Source organism: Tribolium madens, unplaced genomic scaffold (assembly GCF_015345945.1).
Source record: "Tribolium madens isolate multiple individuals breed KSU strain unplaced genomic scaffold, Tmad_KSU_1.1 Scaffold_96;HRSCAF=242;Tcas5.2_LG5, whole genome shotgun sequence".
NCBI lineage: Eukaryota > Metazoa > Arthropoda > Insecta > Coleoptera > Tenebrionidae > Tribolium > Tribolium madens.
In genome coordinates, this window is record NW_025401068.1 from 8446935 (window position 1) to 8467326 (window position 20392).

At 39.1% G+C, this 20392-nt stretch overlaps 4 protein-coding genes across 4 annotated transcripts; 2 read left to right on the plus strand and 2 right to left on the minus strand.

The window, feature by feature from the left end:
- Positions 1 to 1518: 1518 nt before the first annotated feature.
- On the minus strand, positions 1519 to 2375 carry LOC123013506 (5-demethoxyubiquinone hydroxylase, mitochondrial). The gene has a single exon (XM_044412061.1). The coding sequence runs from the start codon at positions 2168 to 2170 to the stop codon at positions 1595 to 1597; it is 576 nt and encodes a 191-aa protein (XP_044267996.1). The 5' UTR covers positions 2171 to 2375; the 3' UTR covers positions 1519 to 1594.
- LOC123013505 (bifunctional peptidase and (3S)-lysyl hydroxylase Jmjd7-like) lies at positions 2152 to 3493 on the plus strand. Its single transcript, XM_044412060.1, has 5 exons — positions 2152 to 2300; positions 2400 to 2571; positions 2627 to 2791; positions 2845 to 3011; positions 3062 to 3493. The coding sequence occupies exons 1-5, from the start codon at positions 2237 to 2239 to the stop codon at positions 3469 to 3471; spliced, it is 978 nt and encodes a 325-aa protein (XP_044267995.1). The 5' UTR covers positions 2152 to 2236; the 3' UTR covers positions 3472 to 3493.
- Positions 3481 to 20339, minus strand: LOC123013502 (multiple epidermal growth factor-like domains protein 8). Its single transcript, XM_044412056.1, has 17 exons — positions 17773 to 20339; positions 14680 to 15036; positions 11465 to 12098; positions 10962 to 11414; positions 10594 to 10913; positions 10048 to 10472; positions 6935 to 7700; positions 6744 to 6888; positions 6407 to 6694; positions 6099 to 6353; positions 5684 to 6048; positions 5418 to 5631; positions 5204 to 5361; positions 4895 to 5153; positions 4565 to 4846; positions 3794 to 4513; positions 3481 to 3744 (listed from the first exon to the last, which is right to left on the minus strand). The coding sequence occupies exons 1-17, from the start codon at positions 20152 to 20154 to the stop codon at positions 3575 to 3577; spliced, it is 8193 nt and encodes a 2730-aa protein (XP_044267991.1). The 5' UTR covers positions 20155 to 20339; the 3' UTR covers positions 3481 to 3574.
- LOC123013504 (sperm-associated antigen 1) lies at positions 3742 to 9608 on the plus strand. The gene is made up of 2 exons (XM_044412059.1): positions 3742 to 9360; positions 9411 to 9608. Exons 1-2 carry the CDS (start codon positions 7822 to 7824, stop codon positions 9606 to 9608), a joined length of 1737 nt encoding a protein of 578 aa, XP_044267994.1. The 5' UTR covers positions 3742 to 7821.
- Positions 20340 to 20392: the final 53 nt, after the last annotated feature.

A 20392-nucleotide genomic window follows, 5' to 3' on the forward strand; every position in this document is an offset into this window, starting at 1 on the left:
TTCTGCTACACGAACATTGGTGATGTAGTAAAGCTTGAGGCTATTTATAGCAAACTCATTACATAATCAAATTGTAAACAGAAATAAAATTTTCGTATTTATTCATTAATGCACCCTGTTGTCTGTTCCATTCAAGATTACAATTACAAATAGTCTTCTCTGATCTCTGAATATATTTTAATGTAGGTATATACATATGTATTTATTAACATAGAATGTTAGAATAGTCTAAAATGTTTAATATTCTCAAAAAGATGATTTGTTAAACCATTCATGATGATTGTCATATTTCTACATACAAACTAGTATGAGTCGTAATTTATTAATTTTAATCACTTTATAAACTCAGAAGTTTAAATGTTTTGAAACTAAATTAGATTCTGCACCAAAATTCCAAACAAAATTATTTGTTAATAGATCTAATGACTTTCAAGTGGAGTTCTGAAAATATAACGACGCAATTAAAATTTTAAAATATTGTTTACTTCAGTTGAACATGATTTTATGATTCAACTCTTGTAAATTGAAATGCATATTAAAAAAAATGTTTTTTAAACCCACTTAAAATTCTGTTCTTTGATTTTTTATGAAGTTTGTTTATATAAATTTAGTTTTTGTTTCACAAACTGTGCTGATATCTCCACTTATATTTATTCTAATGCAACCAGGAATACTGAAGTGTATATTATTACGGGCCTAAGCTCATAGCAGACCAAAGACAAAGGTAGAAAAATATGATTTATTTTCTAAAGCCACATAACAATAAATAATAAATTAGAGAGTATTATAAACATAACTTTAGGAGGGCACATGTCACAACCTAGGTTGCAGTTAATTCCGCTCCTCGTATTCCGCCAATTCTAAATTCTTCAAACAACCCTCATACACGTCTTCCTCGTAAGACCGTTGGAGATTTTTTTCTTCTCTCAACACAAATTAGAGAGATGCTCCTAGATCAGCACGGGTGGGTCAAGGCTCCTTTTGTGTAAAGGCTCATCACTCCAAATAAACTTTCCCCCATCCTTGAGATTCTTTCAGTTTTTAAAACTTTTTTCGTGGGCGTTGCACAAAAAAAAATACAATTACCCTGACCTATCTTCACAACTAACATAATTTTAAAGCAAATAATCTTTATTAAAACTTTACCCGGCGCCTCCACCACATGTGACGCATTGAGTATAGTTTCGGGGGTAGCTCATGTGGTGAGAGAAATAACACAACAAGGTTTTTATTTTTTATTTTATTTACAAATAAGTAACGAGAGTACTTACAAGATAATTAATATGATTTATTTTGTAAGACTAAATAAGAACAAATAATGAGAGTACATACTTACTTACAAACATAAAATACAGCCTATCTTTCTGGCGTTTTAATTATTATTTATTCTAATTTTACACTCTTAAACAGAAAATGATGTTTCATAAATCAACTTTTCACTGCCTAGGTACTTTAAGCGTGTTTATATGGTCCAAAAGTAAGGTGAACAACAATCTGGATTGCATAAATACAAATCAATTAACTTAAAATAGTTATATGTTTATTTAAAAAATCTAGTCTCATACATTTATTTACATAAGTAAACTGGATATATTTAAATAACTTTCGAAATAGCAATCGCCCCCTTGCATCCCAGTTTAATCGCTTCAGTCAAAGCCTTATAAAATGGTGCTTGTTCAGCCCCATGATCAATTCCACAATCATGATGTTCCTGCTCTTCATCCCTAAACCTAGTTATAGTTTCTAACAACTCCTTATTCGCTTCAGGATCCTCCATTAATTCCCTCAACTGATCATTGTAGTGATCCACAATAACCGTCTCAACAGCCACAGTACACGCCATTGCTGCTTTATCTCCCAACAAGGCAGTCCCTGCTCCTAGTGCAAATCCAGCAACTTTCCAAATTGGAGTCATTACAGTGGGTCTCACGCGATGTTTTCGGATCAGCTCCTCAAATTTAGCCCTATGGCCCTTTTCCTGGTCCCACATGTGTTTAATGATGGGGCCTTTTGAGGTGCTCCCTAATACTGCCATTTGACCAGCGTAGATCACATCAGCCCCCAATTCTCCAGCATGATCAACACGAATAATTTCCTCGATCTTACATTTTGAAGACACTGAGCGTGTTAGAAGTTTCAAAGAGGCGCTTTGGTGCCGAAATGCGAACATTGTTGCGTTGTAAACAGGCGGCTAGAAACATAACCTCAGTTTTTTGGCATTCGAGTTTTCAAAATTATGTGTGATAAGACTGATAAAAAAATTGCAGAGGCGTTTCAGATTTTGAAAACTGAGACTTCAGGTAAAGATTATGGAACTTCATACACTGTTTAAGTGTAATTATGWCAAGCTTTCAAAAAATTGATAACATAACCCCTCACAYTTTATTTTGCTTTTACAGAATTGATACATGTGTGCCCTGATGTCCCTGTGATTAGTGTTGGTGAGACTTTGAGGACTGATTGGCCTTTTCGCTTTTATAGAGACTTTGTGGCTAAAAATTATCCTGTTATTATAAGAGGGGGTTGTAAACATTTTCCAGCAGTATCAAAATGGAATTCACGATATTTCTTGTAAAATAATTCTTTTATACATTAAATACAGATTTTGCAACATTTTGAATTGTAGGGATACCATTCCAAATAAAGAAGTGACAGTCGCTGTAACCCCAAATGGGTATGCAGATGGCTTGGCAGCCAAAACCACAGAAAAAGGCAAAGTACACTATTTTGTAATGCCAGAAGAAGTTAAAATGCCTATGAGGGAATTTGTTAAAAAAATGGACGATGTCAGGTCAGTCAGATTAAAGTTTCTTAAATTTTATTTATGATTTTATTTATTTTTAGTAAACAGTATATTTGCTACATTCAGAAACAAAACTCCAATTTAACCGAAGACTTCAGTGAATTAATGTGTGACGTTCAATCTGAAATTCCTTGGGCTTCTAAGGCTTTTGACAAAACCCCCGATGCTGTGAATTTCTGGATGGGCGATGCACGTGCCGTCACCAGTTGTAAGCCACTGAAAATTTCAAATATTGCGTATACCAGCCTAAAATTCTAGTGCATAAAGACCCTTATGAGAATATTTATTGCGTGATAGATGGATTCAAAGACTTCATACTTATTCCCCCAACTGATTTACCATATGTACCATATAAAACGTATCCTGTAGGAACCTACAAAGATGTAATGAACAAAAAATGTTATATTGAAGACCACAAAGGGGAAAAAATCGAATGGATCGCTATTGATCCGTTAAAAAGAAATCATTATGATAAATATCCTCAATTTAAAAACGCAACTCAGTACAAAGTTAGAATAAAAAGTGGAGATTGTCTCTACTTACCAAGCCTTTGGTTTCACCACGTTAAACAAAGCCATAAGTGCATAGCGATAAACTACTGGTATGATATGGATTTTGATATCAAATATTGTTACTACAATATGTTAAAGCGACTTAGCGGGACTTGAAAAATAAACAACATTTATAAAATATTTATTTTTATAAATAAACATCCATCTATGTAACATATAAAACATATAGGTACATATATTCAAGCAAGAGAGTCAATACTTAAGTAGGTGGCGCTGCGTGTGCAGACCGCCTCCTTAGGAAAGTCCTTCCTCCTGTGGGAAACTGTCGGACTAGGAGGATTAAAGATGACGCTAAAGCGAGTTTCACACAGGGGCTTTGACCTCCTGGCAAACTCACAAAGACCGTTGCAACGGCCGCCAACCCATCATCTGTAAAACAAATTATTAGAAAACATTTTTAATAAAAAAGTGAAAGAACCTGTAGGTTCGACTGCAACCGGCCTCAAATCACAATGAGCAGACTTCTTAGGTTTAGCTCTGGTACTTAGGTTTAAGGTAACACTCGCAAAGGGCCTCTTCGCCATATGCAGCATCTCAACGACGTGTCTCCGTCGAGCCCTCCTGACATCCGCCGCTTGTTTCGCCTTCCACGCCACGACGCAAGCCGCCAGGAACAAAAAGAAACACGAAAAGAACACAGAGAAGAACACAAACAGATCAATATGCAACTGATCTTGGCGCGAGAACACTATCCCGTATGCGACCTTTTTCTCGGAATCGCCCGGATCGAGTGCTTGTAACACTAGAAAGAATCGCGTCGATTCCAAACTATGGTATTCTTCAGGAAGAGTTATCACTAATCTGTCTCTGAGATTTTTAACGGCAAGGATTGTGTTTGGCTGAGTGATTGTGATGTATGTGTGCAATCCCACCGCTTCGTGTTCGAGAAAAGCGTCTCGAATTTTTTGAGAACCGTTTTCCCAATGAYTATACTGAGCGTCGAGGTCTATGGTGTTGAGACCGGTTGTGGCGTTGGGATAGGCTACGTATGTGTCGTCATGGGTGCTCATATATACATTCAAGTTGCCTTGAGTTACGTCAATTATTATTCGGATATCSACGTTCATGAAACGGGGCTGTATTACGAAAAACACCATCTCTCCCGGATGCAAGGGCTTCGGTTTTATCTTACACTCATCTGGAAAAAACATATAAACAACTCAAAATATTGTGAGAAATAAAATCTTACCGATAGGCTTAGCATCGAAACACATCTTTGACTCGACCGCCATTTGTTTGTAGCACTGGTGTCCCGAAGTGGGGGTCCCCAAATATCCTTCTTTGCATTTGGAACATTGGACCATCCAACACGGATGAGCTGAATTTTTTCCGGACCCACCACATGTATCACTTTCCGTATTATTTTTACAATTACATTTATCACCAGTGACGGGATCACAAGTGTCTCCATGACCGTGGCAATCACACGGTCTACAAGGATCCCGATGATCCTCGGTCCCTCTGAAATTACCTGAACCCCAATTTTCCTAAACCCGAATCTAATTCATCAACCACTTACCGACTATACAATCTTCACACCGCGGGCCTGCCGTTTGATTGGCACACTTAAGACATCGCGCATGTGCTTTTGGCCCCTCTTTAATATTCTTCAAGAACCGTTCCGATTCATAATCGATGAAGTCGATAAAATCGACATCTGTACTATTATCCACACAAATGGGAGTGTGGCCGTGACAATATTCCAAACATGGGACACACTGTCCCCCATCTGAGGGGTCTCCCACAAACAACGGTTTGCATTTCTCACATTGCGCCCCCTAAAAAACCTCACTCAGTGAAACGATTTTCGAGGGGTGAGTCGACTCACCATTGTGTTATTATAGCAAGTTAAGCACTTATCCAATTTGTCGGGACCTTCACAGTTAGCGTGGCCATTGCACTGACACTGGATGCTGCAGTTAGCGCCAATATAGCCAAAATCGCATTGACATTTGTTAGGTTGGACACACTGACCACGAACGCAGCCTAGCAAAAGCAAAGCAACATCAAGCTAAGTATCACGGGAGATCACAAGGACGTACCCAAGGGACACACCGGCTCGCAAACCGTCGACCCCGTCGATAGTTTCGTTGAACTTGCAGCCTTGTAACCGGGACCACATTCACATTCAAACCCTTGGGGCTTATCTACGCAACGTTGAGACTCAGCCTCGCAATTGTGGTGGCCGTTGGTGCACTCGTCTTCTTCGGGACATCTCACGTAATTCCAACTGTAGGTCACATTTTGCAAATCCTCCTAAAATTCAATTAAAACTCAACCATATGTTTTTAATTATTTATCAAATTACATTCGGCTTTTCTTTCATAAATATATCCTTGCATGTTCCATGCATGGGTCTTTCGTTCGATCCTTCGGTGCAAACCCCATCCCCATTACCCGGACCTGCACACCATCCGCAATGCGCATGTCTCAAACAGTGCGAACACTGACTAAACGAGCTACAAGGTGCAGGGCAGTACTGCTTATCATCGGCCTGTAAAACTAAACCACAAACACCACCAGCGCAATATGCCGGTTGATAAAGCGCCGAAATACATTCGTCTAGTTGGGTAGACCACCGGCAATGGACGGTTTCTAAACAAGATGCACACGTATTGTAGTGCATACATGACTGTGGGCAAGGTTTCGGATTCGGTTCTTGACCTTTCAACACTTCAAAAAAAAATTAATCATAAGCCGAAAAGTACAAAGTGTAGCCTTACATGGAACACACTCTCCTTTAGAACAATTCCAATCACATCCCGGCGTTTGTCGGCAATTTTCGTAATCTTTCGTCGAACAATTGTTAGGGAAACATTCTGTCAGTGTCGCCACCGGACATGTCGAGTTTGACGTGCAAGTATTTTCGCAGAAACGGCAACCGATTTTGACACAAGAAGAACAATCGGTCACGGAGGAACAATTCCGGGATACAACCGGTTCGTTACAAACCGTTCCAGGATTAGATATTTTTGAAGCTGGAAAAACTCCGAGATAAATCTATAGCTATACAAATTTTGACTTGACCAACCATTGGCTGGGGAGTCCTGCAAGGGGCATTCCTTTGCATTACTGTGACACACTTCCGACATAACTTCATCGCCGACTTTATAAGCGCAATATCCACAACCGGCCATCCGGAAACAACTGTCACGAGTCGGCCATAACGAACAAAGATCTTCCGGGAGTTCTAATCGAAGAACAGAACATTGAGAATCACTTCCCCAGCCTCCTACTATATAGGCAGCGTCTCCATCGGGTTCAATCGTCATAGCTTGCGCGTATGTCTGTATCGGTAAAGGCCCGACTTTTTCCAATGCTACCAACAATGAACGTCAGCTGTGTGACTTGCTTTGGTTTTATTTTACCTTCTGACATCAAATTAATCCACCGATTGCAGTTATACGAATAAGCGTAAAGCGTGTCGCTTATATTCCACGGAAATATCCGTCCTCCCATCACAAACATGAAATTATCGGTCGTGACAGCCGAATGGAAGAACCTGGGGCGTGGCTAAATATTTCAATTAACAATTAAAACTTTCTCTTGACCAACTTACCAGATATAAAGAAGCGCCAAGTTCGTTTAACTCGGTCCAAGTTTTCGTATCATAGTTGAGCATATACAACCTATTCGACAGTCTTGATGCTTGTGACTCGTAAATGTATCCCCCAAAAAGGTAAAGACTATTAGTTTGAGCGTGAAACACTGTACTGTGACCGAAAATTCCGGCCGGTCCTTGTCCCCTCGTCTTCCACGCTTGCCACTGTTCTTTATCCAGTCTGAACTCCCATACGACGCTATGGAAGTCACTCTGAGGTGAAATTCCACCAATCAGAATCAAACTCTCCGATGTGGAGTTCCTATACGATGTCAAAGTATGACTCGAGAGTGGCGGTGGCCAGTCATTATTTTTCTCAATTTCGCCCCATCGCTGATTCTGGATATCAAACTGCCAGAAGTCGTCCAAAGTTCGGTTATTTGATGACTTCACCGGTTTGGTTAAACCGCCATAAACGTAAATCGCTTGTTTCGAATAGATTATATCCGCGCCGTGAAAATAACGACCTTGTGGCATTTTAGCGTCAGGTGTCGTCGAATCGACTGTAACTTGCATCCATGTACTGTTCCGAGTATCGAACAAACGGATATCGTTCAGGGGGCCGTGAGAGAGGGAGTAGCCCCCAAACATCCACAGAGAACCCCTCCGATCTGATACTAACGAGTGTCCAAAACGAGGAAGGGTTTTGCGGAGGTGTTCCAAATTGTCGGCTAAGCGAATTGTGTTGAAGAGTTCAGTGAAGAGGATTTGAGTCCCATTTGCCCTAAAAATGTACCCCGATTATTGATTGGGTGGTGTTTGATCAATTGGGTTAACTTAGCAACTGTTGGTAAAACAAATCTCGAATAAAATTAAATGTTATATTTGACAGTTGAAAGGTGAAAATGGTCCTTTTGAAGGAAGCGAAGAATTTAATAGAACCGGAAGAAAGTCACCGAAGGGTGGAACACGAATCGCTGATTGATAAATATAAAATTCCGGTTCAACATTTCGAATATTCGTACATTGAAACTTGTAAAGATGRTCGCGAGTTGGAAAGGATAGTTCAAGTGTTGAGGTCAGGGCAAGAGGGACATTTTCCGGACTTGACACGTTTTGCGGAAAATAGACTCGCTGTAGTAAAGCCAAAAAGTAAGTTATTAAGGAAAGCAGTCCCGGTTTTGTCAAAGGAGAGTCTGGAAAAAGACGAAAGAAACGAAATAACAAGAGATTTGACTCAATGGGTTACCAATGTTAGTAAAGAAGATGACGAACTAAATTTTTTCAAGAACAGAAAATCTGGATCGACTCTACTACCAGTACGAGAATCAGTAGAAAAAGTAGTTGAGGAAGAGGTAAAATCAGTGAAACGCATCTCCTCAACTGATTATTCTTCTTGGGATAAATATGATCCCGATACAGAAATCCTCAAAATGGATTTGGAAGAGGAAAATCTAAAAAAATTGGCWTTACAAAAAGAAAAGAAAAAGAATACGGCCAAGAAGGTCCAATTTAGGGAGTTTTCGACTGACGTTGAGACCTCGCATGAAGCCAACTACGAGAAAAACAAAGGCAACGAATTTTTCAAAGCCGGAGATTACGCCGAAGCCCTCAAACACTATACCGARAGCATCAATTGCAAGCCTACACTTGCAGCTTTCACCAATCGAGSTTTGACCAATCTCAAGTTAAAAAAGTACAAAAACGCGCTCGATGACTGCCACTCCGCTCTAGTCATCGAGCCGAATAATTTCAAAGCTTTTTTACGCAAAGCTCAAGCTTTGGACGGGTTAGGGCATCATGCTGAAGCTTTGGAAACCATCGAACAAGCGATTGAGATTAATCCGAATAATGAATTRGCACAGGAGTTGGCAGATAAGTTTCGTAAACTGAGTGGGAGTGTTGTGAGGAAGACGACACGCTTTGTTGTGGAAGAGGTTGAGAACAGTGATAATGAGGTGATTATACCGATTCCGGGGACGAGCAATATGGCGCCGCCGTATTATGTTACTTGTAAGGGTGACCCGGAAAAGGTCATGGAGGAGATTGGGAAGGCGAATAGGGTTGTGCATTTGGTTTCCGTTGATTGTGCAGAGGACGATGATGACAATTGTACGGTGAATCATTTGAGGAGGATATGTAGTAGTCAAAATTTGAGTAAAATGTCTTGTGAAACAGAGGATGACATAGAAACTGCTCAAAGTGGAGTTACGAGTCGCAAAAGTACAAAATTTAATCGTGTCAATGCCAAAGATTTAACTGAAGCCAACCAATTATCAGGAAAAATAGAAAGCACAAATGACTGTAGTTTTAATCTGAAAAATAGTTGTAACAAAAGTAAAATTTTCCCTATTAATGAAACGACTCATAGAAATGAAGTAAATTTAAAAAATAGTTTAGGAGAGAAATCGAAAGAAGAATTAAACAGGAGGACGATGCGTCAAGTATAATTTGCTTTTTGTAATCACATTTTTTGTAAAATATGTTTTTTTAGATGGTCGTAGAAGATCAGTGTGCGGGTGGAGAGCCATATACGAAAAAAGATGAGTCTATTGATCTGCCACAAGATATAAATTCTCCGTACAGTTTTTTGAAAACTTGGAATTCGGCAAATTGTGATCCAACTCTCCAACAACATGCAACGATATTGAGGAGTGTGGACATAAATCGGATTACAGATGGTTTGTATTAATAAAATTAAGAAATTAGAAAGATAATTACAAAAACAAAAAAATAAAAACAAAATATATTTTTCAGTGGCAATTATTGAATAATGAAAATAAATGAAAACCATTACTCTCATTTTAACTCAAGAAAAAATCCAAACATTATTACTTAAGATTTATTTTCTAATTTTGGCATTATTTCAGTAATCGGCTGTAAACTCGACAACGCCATGTTCAGTAAAATCCTCAAATGCCTGTGCATCCACTTCGCCGTCCCCGGCGAAGTCGACCGCCTTCACTCCGTTCTCGAAAACCTCATCAACTTACCCCGATTCGACATAATCGCCATGCTAATGTCACCCGAAGACCAAAACTGCGTCAATATTCTTTTAAACTTTTTAAAACAACACGGTAAATCTGTTTCATCCGACGTAATTAATAAATTTTTCAACAACTATGTCGTACCTTATATCACACGATGGTCCGACCCAACCCGATGCACATATGCACCTTCCGTAGGCTTTATCACATGTTCCTTGCTGTCTTGCATAACTGCAATTCCTGGGACAAATCACTTCTTCGCAGTTGTAACCCACGAGACCTTCTTGGCACACACACTGACCGCGGATACACTCGCGTGGAGGCTCACAGTTGTCCTCACAGTTCAACACTTTGTACATTGCACTGAATCCTTCACCAGGTAAGCCTTGTTTGTAATGTACAGTTAGTTGGCCAGTGCGGGATTCGACGGTCGAGACAGGGAGGGCTTCTTCGGTGCAGAAAACGGAAGAGAGCGCGCTTTGGCTGCCCATATCGACGAGCTCAGGGAGACCGTCATATACGTATACGGCGTTTTCGCCACAGGTTACATTTAATTGACTAGAATTAATCTGAAAAGAGGGAAAAATAAAAACTCTAGTTTTGGCTTCATATTTTTTAAGAATTCTTTTTTAAATTCACTTTTTTTAACTTTACTTTTTATCGGGTGAGGTTTCAAATAATTACAGGTACCTGTAATTGAATAATTGGAATTCCATAGTCTACATCAGGTTTGATTATCCAGAGACATTCTCTGGTCGGGGAACCACCCCATGGGGCACTGTAAGCCTGCATCGAGCTGATCCCTTGACCTCGAGACTCATCCAAAACTCCTCTAGCTTCACACTGATAGTAACATTGCTTTCCATTTCTAGGATCCCCGTAATAATTCGCTTTACACCATTCGCAATGTTCTCCTTCTGTGTTATCCTGGCAGTAACAAGTACCAGTTACATTATCACATTCGCCCAATTCCTTAATTCCATGGCCGTTACATTCACATTGATGACAACCTATCTCAAAAAATTTAGTAGAATGTCTAGTATTTCYCCTAAACTAACCTTGCTCGGTTGTAGCATTTCCGTAACTCCCCGGTTTGCATTCCTCGCAAAATTCCCCCATGGACCAATCCATACACTCCTCACAAATCCCCTCTCCTTCAGGACAAGCCGAGTGATTATTGCAACCACAATTTTTCGAACAATCGTCTCCAAACCACCCTAAGTCACATTTACAAGCATAATCAGGTTCTCCCTGACACCTCCCATGAACACAAACATTGTAACAAGTACGTATACATGAAGTCCTTCCATCTCCTATATACCCTTTCCGACAATGGCAACTAAATGATCCATCCGTATTGGTACAAATAGCCTGTGGATGRCAATCGTGGAGTCCCAACCCACACTCATCCACATCGGGACATTGGGCATAAGCCCATTTCGCATCTGTTATACCCAAAGCCTCCGAACAATTGACATGCGGATTATTAAAGTCCCCTTGAACACACATTCCTGAAAAAACAAATGAAACACGGCTCAATCAACTCAAAAGAGGTAGGTACCTGTCATGGGATTCGAGCCGTTATAACACCACCCGCAACTCAATGAACTCAAACAACGCGAACAGTTCGTGTGCAAAGAACACGATTTGCATTGTTCTTCGGCTCGCGGTGCTGGCAAAATGCTATTATCCTGTGCCGTGACCAAAGGAAAGGCTTGATCTAACCACTCGCGGCATAACCCAAACTGATACTCGCTGGTATAAACCGAAAAACTGAAACACTGCTGGGTTGCCTCACACCAGACACATCTGCCTTTTTGGTCGAGACAGGAAGCGCAATCCGGACGTTTGTAACAAGGAGTGGGGCATTGCTCGATGGCAACGGCGGCTTCCGCCTTTTGGACTACTCTCGAGCATTTGGCGTCTTCGATTGACCACTGACAGAGCCCTGACCCTACGCAACTCTCGCAGGAGATATAGTTGGAGCAATTGGAACACGCACTGGGTTGGAGGGTGAGATAGCGCCAGTCGTCGTCCACGGTGGTGCAAGTGAGGCTTTCGTCTTCATGGCGTGAGACGCACTCGTTGTTGGCCTCGCACCACCCGCACTGCGAGTCGGTAAGGCAGTAGAGGCAGTTTTTGTATTGAGAGCAAGTACCATTTGCGTAAGGTTCTAGGTACTCGAAGGTGAAGACCTAGAAGGGATTTATCAAGGTTTCAAAGAATGTTAGAATTACAGTAATTACAAAGTAATGAGCGTAATAACAAACGCATTCCTGCAACGCATAAACCGTAACGTAATTTGATGAAATTCAGGTGTAATGATAAAGACATCTAATAAAAACCAATAAACAGAAGGAATATAAAATTAAACACCTACTATGTTACACTTGAAATGACACGAAAAAAGCCGGTATAGGTTTTTGACGATATTTAYTCTAACCTTGGTAATTTTATATCTTTTTTGTTTGCAATAATGTATTTGTTGGAATTTCCCCGAAAGTATATCATCAATCATAATTTGAGAAACATTCTCGGAACATATTAATTTTAATTTTTTATTTGATCCCTTGTCTATTAAATAATAACAAATTTCTATTTCATTAAATAATAGATTTAGTAGCAATATTGCCTTGTTCTAGAAGCAAAACGTGCAAAAAAGGATACGGTTCTTGTTATTTATTACCATGCTAATAAAATTTTAATTAAAACAGACCATAACATTTTGAAGTTACACAATTTTGTATGGCCTAATTATTATAGAGGCGAACAAAATTTTGACTTTTGATCTAGTTTGTTTTTTAGACTAGTTAGGAGGTATAAATAAGGTGCTGAGCGGGGTTCAGGGTGGCACTAATTTTCTACAAGATGGTCTTCTTAGGTTTTTTCTATCTCAAATTAGTTTTCGGGATATTCGCTAGTAAATATCGCACACTTTAAAAAAAAAACTATTAATGAATTAATTAAAAATTATTGTAAAAGTTGTAGCATTGTGATTGGACAGTTTATGATCGGCCATTATAATATTGCAAAGAACCAATCACTTTGGATTTTTGGATTCATTCAAAAATTTAATGCAATGATGGGATTGGTGTGTTTGAAGTCGGCCATTATAACAACGTGAGAAGCCAATCACTTTAGACTTTAGATTAATTAATAAAATGTAGCAAAATTGATTTACATTCATTCATTTAAGATAATTCCAATTTTTAATGAAAATGCGATGTGTGCCATTTATGCGTTTTGCGCTCTTTTTGGGATAATTATGAGTATATTGTGACGGAGAATTTGCAACCAAAGTTTCGTTGTAGTTGATTAGGAAATAAAACCTTAAATCTTAATAGGAATGGCACCATGTGTTTATGAACACAACATAAATTACCGACGAGGATACGGAAGTGAAAATTTTCATCGAATCTAAACATTTTCATAGAAGAACACGGTGCAAGAAGTGAAACATAACCTCATTTTCTTGGGACTACAATACATACAGTATGGTATGAAGACTGTTTTTTACAAACTACAGAGGCTTACAGTACAATTTCCAATATTTAACCAACATTCTCACACAATCACTTTTGCTATAAACTTGGGATTTAGGACATTTAGGCACCTTGATGCAAAACAAGACAAAAACGTGCGATATTTGCTAGCGTATGTATATATCTCAAAAAGTACAAAAAAACGGAAAGATTGTGTTGTAGGAATTTTAAAGCTTTAATTTTGTGAATTACATTTTTTTTAACAGCACCATTTTCGAGATATAAGCTTATATAGATATAAGCACCTTCTTGGTGCCCCCCTGCTCCCCGTTCTATTACTGACCATGCATTCTACAACTTGTTCGTTGACTAGACTAATTGTCAATTATTATTATTCACAGTAATAGTTTATTTAAAATGAATACTCGTACATAAAAAAGAAAATGAACATAAAGTAATGGGAAGGAAACAGTGGAGTTTCTCCAATAATCCACTTCGATAGTGGCGATCTTCACTTCGCCATTTTCACTCTAATGTCAAGAGGAAGGTCGTAAACCCGCATAAAATACCAAATAGAATTTATTTTTGTAAATTTATCGTTCATGTTGTTTCAAACAACTCTTCGGATGGAATTTTTTAATATTGCAACTTGTTTTATTGTTTTCGCACAGGAATTTACTGAGAAAACAAAACATCCTATCCTATAGACTCGTAAATAAATAAATAATTTTTTTATTAAACTTCGCTAGGCATCATCACCAATCAATAATTGTATTAGACATAGAAGGGAATGTAATAAATTACGCTTGAATAGAATTTTCTCGGTAACATACAACAATAATCTCTGGCCTCATATGGTGTGATACTTCAATGTTCAGGTAGTAACTTATTCAAGGTTAGCTAGCAATTAATTCTGCATACATATATCATAATTATATCGAAATCTGCAATAAATTGTCAAGGAATTATAAAACGCTTTGATACATTAGGTACCTCTGGTTAAAAAAAAATCGACTCGTCACTAGTAAAATCATTATGGTTGTTATCATTCCGTGAATGTATGCAAGCAATTTGCATGGAATTGCGTCAAAGGCAGGTAGATAAACAAACGATAAATTATTATCATCGGCATTCTTCACCACAAAATGTATTCGCCGATCATTACTCATACCAATGAAATTAATCGCCACTTCCTGCGCATAAACTTCTCCTAATTCATCCGAATCACCGTTCGTGGTCACACAAACAGCTTAATTATCAATTTCAGGGTCATCATTAGTCGACAATAACTCACCTTTGCCTGCTCGTCGCTATCTTTTTTATGTTGCAATTCCATTTTGCTCTGCTGGTGAAGATTGTTATACGACCCCAAAGTAACCATTTTATGACTCTCGAAATCGACGGCAACCTTGCCGGAAGTGTCATTAAACGGCCACTTTGGCATCTTGCAATCGTTATTATTTTCTGCTGAAACGTTCACAACCAAATTATCGGAAATTTTCAGTGTGGCACTGCAGTAGCTTATGCAAACGTTGAGCGTTTCTTGCCAATCAGTCGGCAAGCAAAGAGATCCCACAAGTCGGGCAACCATTTCGCCCCCGGCCGTGGCGTCACCTCTCAACATGGGGCTCGTGGGGCTGTTGAAATCCACCTGCAGCAAAGAAATGACATTCACAATAATTAAATTAGGAACGAGGTAAAGCAATTAATTCGACTGACACCGAAAGTTCGGTCTGTCTAGTTGAGCATGAAAAAATTAAAAGATCGGAGAGGAAAACGTGAAGTAGCCTTCGATACAGTTTAAATTATCTACAATTTCTAGGTAAAGACAATTAGTAAACGAACCGCGTACTTGATATTATATTCTAGAAAGGTTGTTTGTATCTCAGTGCATTTTTAATATCGTATTGGAAAAATGTGCTTTCGACGAGCGAAAAGTCAACCGGTCGGTTAAAATTTAACACCTAGAAATAGAATTTGCCCAAGGCTTATACTATCTGGTGTAAACCTGCTATTAATTATTTAACGCAATCCATAAAGATGTCATAAATAAATCACCGTAATATTGACGAAATTCGGAATAACCAAGAGAAAATCAGATTTATCTCTGTAAAATTTTATTTATTTCTTTATTTACATTTTTGTATCTGATATTCCCATATCCATTTCAATAAACACAATTAAAGAATCGTCCTTAGTACAGTGGTACAAAATGAGTGAAATTTTGCTAATCATTGTGCAAATCATTTACTTCAAGGTGTTTGCAAATACATATTTGAATAAACACTTAGGCTAATTACTCGTAAAATGACATAAATGGAACGCAATCATGTTCCACTGTAAAGTTTATCATTTTCACGACAAATAATTATGTAAGTAAAAAAAGTCTCAACAAGAATTGTCTGTCAGTACAGGTTAATGAAACGAAAAAAATTTAACTTTGACAAATAATAAATAGGTAGTTTCTTTCTTTTTCAATATATCTCCACATCAGTGGTAATAAAATACTCAATTCAGTAATGAAATAAAGCACTAAATTGAGTAATCAATTTTTGCAGGTGGGTCGCAATGTCAACAATGTCAACAAATATCGCAAATTAAAGTTAATATTGAATATGTACAATTAAAATTGATTTTTCTGTTATTACGTGTCCTACTTGTCTGCAATTACCACAACATTTATTTTCCATGTGGAAAAACAAGTGTTATATTTAAAAAATGACAATCATCCAGAATATCAGCTTTCTAAGACTAGTTTTTGATAGTGCAACGACAAAGTACATAATATAATTATGTTTTAATTAAATTTATGTAAAGGGCAAAGAGAAAAAACCTCGGGAAAAACCAAGAGGGTATACCAATTTTTATTAATTTTAATGTCTGATTGTTCACACACAAACAGGTCATTCGTCATTTAAGTCATTTAAACAAATATTATAATAAGAACCATTTCACTAATAGTCACGAAAATTTAATTCTCATTTATCTAGAAAAAATAAATATTTTTCTTCTTTCAAATGAGACTTGGGAACTTATGTATGTATACTTACGTGTGTAGAAAAAGTAAACACTGTCCAAGTTACTATAAAAACCGAAACGACTTTTACAGATCATTGCTCAAAGTCATTCAGCATGCAAAATTATAATGATCTAGAATATCTATTTGATTTTGCAACTGATATTATCTTCTTAAATTAGTTGAATTTTAAATTTGATTTTTTTTATCTCCATTTCTAAGTAGGCTGTCAACCTTTAATTGTTTGAAGAAATGATTATTTTTATTCGCCTTATCAGAAAAAATATTCTATATTTTACAGGAAGAAATAACAAAAACAATACGTAATGTGTCAATATTTTAAAGACACAACTTTTCACTTACTTACATATTCTTAGTCTCGTGGAATTTTACTTCGTTAAAGTAAAAACAGCAATTATAATATGATAATCAATTGATTTTTTCTTTCAGTCGTAATAGCGACACTATCATGTCGTTTAATCCATAAACCATATTCATAATCTAGAAAGAATGTTTCAGATAAAGAAATTCCGCCCCTTTAAAATATTTCTTTCGTGCATAATTTAGCAGTAAATTCGAACGTTTGTCAAAAGTTCTATTTTAAACTTCAATGTTACGACAATTAAAATCAAAATTGGTAATTATTTTTTTCCAGATACATTGTAACGAAGTATTCTCAAATACAAGCTCCATTTCCATTAAAATCTTTGCCCGGAGCCTTTGTTCCAAATTAGCCATTCTAATTACGGTTTCATAAGGATCTGAATGAATTTTCCACAACGAAGTACTTCCAATTATAAGGGAAACTTTTCTTATTATAATTCTTGATAAAATCCATCTTTCTGAAAACAGGAGATACCTAACAATCCAACCGAGTCTGTTCCATTCGTAAAGATAATTGTTTTTGTTTTTAATGTAAATGACCGTCTTATTAGACATCTTAGACACATGAATCATAAATTGCAGCGCAGCGCCATTATCATTTATACTATACTCTGAGGTCTACGTCTCCTCAACAAAGTCCATTAACTTCAGCTAGGCACACTTTGGCATGCAAAATCCCCAACATTCTAAACTAAACATTACGAAACACAAAATTTCAACAAAACATTCTCTTGRCACGAATACACTTCTCGCGTGTTTACACTAAATCTTCGACTCATTTCGATTTAAAGGTTACTCAATATCAAGGTTTTTCCCGAAAAAACTACCTTGAGGCCAAACAAATTAGACCAAATTGGTACAAAACACTGTTGCAAAAAAAACTGCAAACGTTTGTACACCAAAATGTACTAAAATCTTTTCTACGAGTATAAAGTGTAGTCCAAAAAACAAAGACCATGTCTAAAATTCTTCCATAATTTCACTCACCGTCGTTGCATTAATAATGGCGACATGATCCGGCTGCGAAAAATTCACCGGATGATGATACTTCACGAAAGTCAACCCCGGCCTCCTGTCTAACTCCCTGCACTGTTCGGGCTCCACTACTTCCGTCCCTTTGGGGCCCCACCAGCCGGGAATCTGACTCGGACTATCCTCCCTCAGTCCACACACCCCGTAATTATCATCCTTATGATGACACCTTGCATTTTGTACACACCAGGTACACTCCCCCAACCCTAACTTGTGCGACGCCGAGACCAAGGGCAGCACCCCGGGATGCACGTGTCCATGAATCAGACACGAGTGACAATCCCCCAATGCGGGGCAAACCCCCGGACACCGCGTCGTTTGCAAATTCGTGGTGCAATTCGCCCCTATTGTCCTTCCGTAACACAGTTCATCGGCGGAACACCAGCCGCATTCCGGATCTGCGGAACACTCTCCGTAGTTCCGGTGGCGGATACAAGCCGACTCCGGGTCGTACGCTTCTCCTTTCCGGGAGGCAATCATCGGGGGGACCGTATAAGCCAAAAGATCGCCGTTAACGTTCCCGTGGTAGCCTCCAACGAGGAGAAGAGTGTTACCATTGCGGACACTGGCGGCATGTGCGAAAACACCCTGGTGTTTGGGGTAGCGCGAGTCGTTTGTTTTGCCCAAAATTTCAGGGTTAACCCACGTGTGGCAACCCAAGTGGTATAAATACATTTGATTGTCATAGCAAATTTCTTCTTTGTTGTGTCGGTGAGAGTAGCCTCCAAAGACTATAAGATAGTTCCCGAAAATGTTCGCAGTGTGGAAGGCGCGTTCCCTCGGGACGAATTTCTCACGTAAATGCTCTCTAGTGTAATGGATTTCAGTCCAGTGTCGACTATCGAGTTGAAAGGCAAACATTCGGTCCGATAATTTTGAAAAGCGGGCAACTCCAGCCACGATGCCTCCATAGACTAAGAGCGAGTTTGTTGGGGCATGATAGACGGTACTGTGGGCCACCACTCGAACGTCTAATTCTTTACCCCCTCGAGGGCGAACTTCCTGCCAATTTTCACTCCCATCTGGTTGTAATGTAATGCTGAAAAGTCGGGAGGAAAATTCCCCGTCCTCGGTACTTCCCCCAAATAAGTATATCATATCTCCCGCTGTTGTGAGAGTGTGACGGGTCAAAGGGGGTGGTTGTATTAGTGACATTAGGGCTCTCTGATGCCACTTTCTCGAATGTACGTCGTAGTACCACAAATCGTTAGATAAACTACCATTTTCTAATTTCCCGCCAAAAATCACGAACCCATCTTTTTGGGCACAAGCGGCATGTCCGTATCGGGCTTTAGGTTTATGGCCTTCAGGAATTCGGGAATGTCGCTGTCTCCGTCTTGTAAAAATCGTGGCATTGTCATTAACAACGGCATAGAGAGAATTTCGGAAAAATGACTTGGGGGAGTTCAATCCCCACTTCTGTTCCCAATCGGGCCCCGCATGTTGGATTAATTTAGCCACAGAACTGGGATTAATGGCGTTAAGTAACCCTTTATCTGGCAATATTTGGCCATTTTCATCTCGCCATGTACTGTTTTTAAAGCTGTATATCTCTAAAGCGCTAAGTATTTGATTGAGATTATATCCGCCGAAAACGTATAGAGAGTCAGTCGATTCAATATAAACGGCAGTATGAGCTGCTCGTGGTTGTAGTCCTCCCTCAGAGTGCGACAACCAATGCCACTTATTCCCCGTGTTGTCTCTTTCGTAGAGACTGCAAGCCTGGCCTGAATACCCCGGTTTGCAAACACAGAGCCCTTCCTCGCAGTGGCCTCTCTGGGGCCGCTCCTTGGCCCCGCAGTGGTCCGGACACAGCTTTTTTGAGCAATCGTAGCCGCCCCAGTCACTCTCGCACACGCAACTGTGTTCATAACACAATCCGTGGTTGGAACAATTATTTGGACAATCTGTGATAGAGAATTCAGCGCGGAAGCCATCGAGGACGTAATTTGTGTCGCTGTAGAGGAGCACCAACATRTAGCCCGACGAGGCGATGACTTTCTGGGGCTCCGTCTTGCCGCTGAAACTGCCAAGGAGTGGCGACCGAAAAGAGTCACCGTCGTAGACAAAGACGTAGTCGTAGGAGCACTCGGTGCCCATGCTGCGGAAACTGAGAGTGATGAACTTGTGGCTGTCGTTGGCCTTGATGAGCCACTCACAGTGGCTGTCCTGGGTGTAGTTGGAGCCCACGGGGCCGTCGGTGATGACGCCCCATGAGTTAGTGAAGACGCGACGGGTCTTGTCGCACGGCACCAGATCAACGGCTGCATTTCCGACCAAAACAAACAAACACACCACGATCCCTCGCAGAGAGAAATTGATTATCTGGGGGCGCATATTGTCGCTATGAGCAAAATTTTATTGCGGAATTGAGGAGTTGAGCATTGACAGAGCCATTATTGCTTCGAAGGATACGAACGCGTTTACACTACATGATCATTTTTCTAAAGGGGTTTTGTTTAAATTTTAACGTTTAATTCGAGCATAATGTAAATAATGTCAAACGCGAGTGACATTACGCTGACAACTGACAACCAGTTTATAAAACTTAAAACGCGCACGATAATTTCCCCCA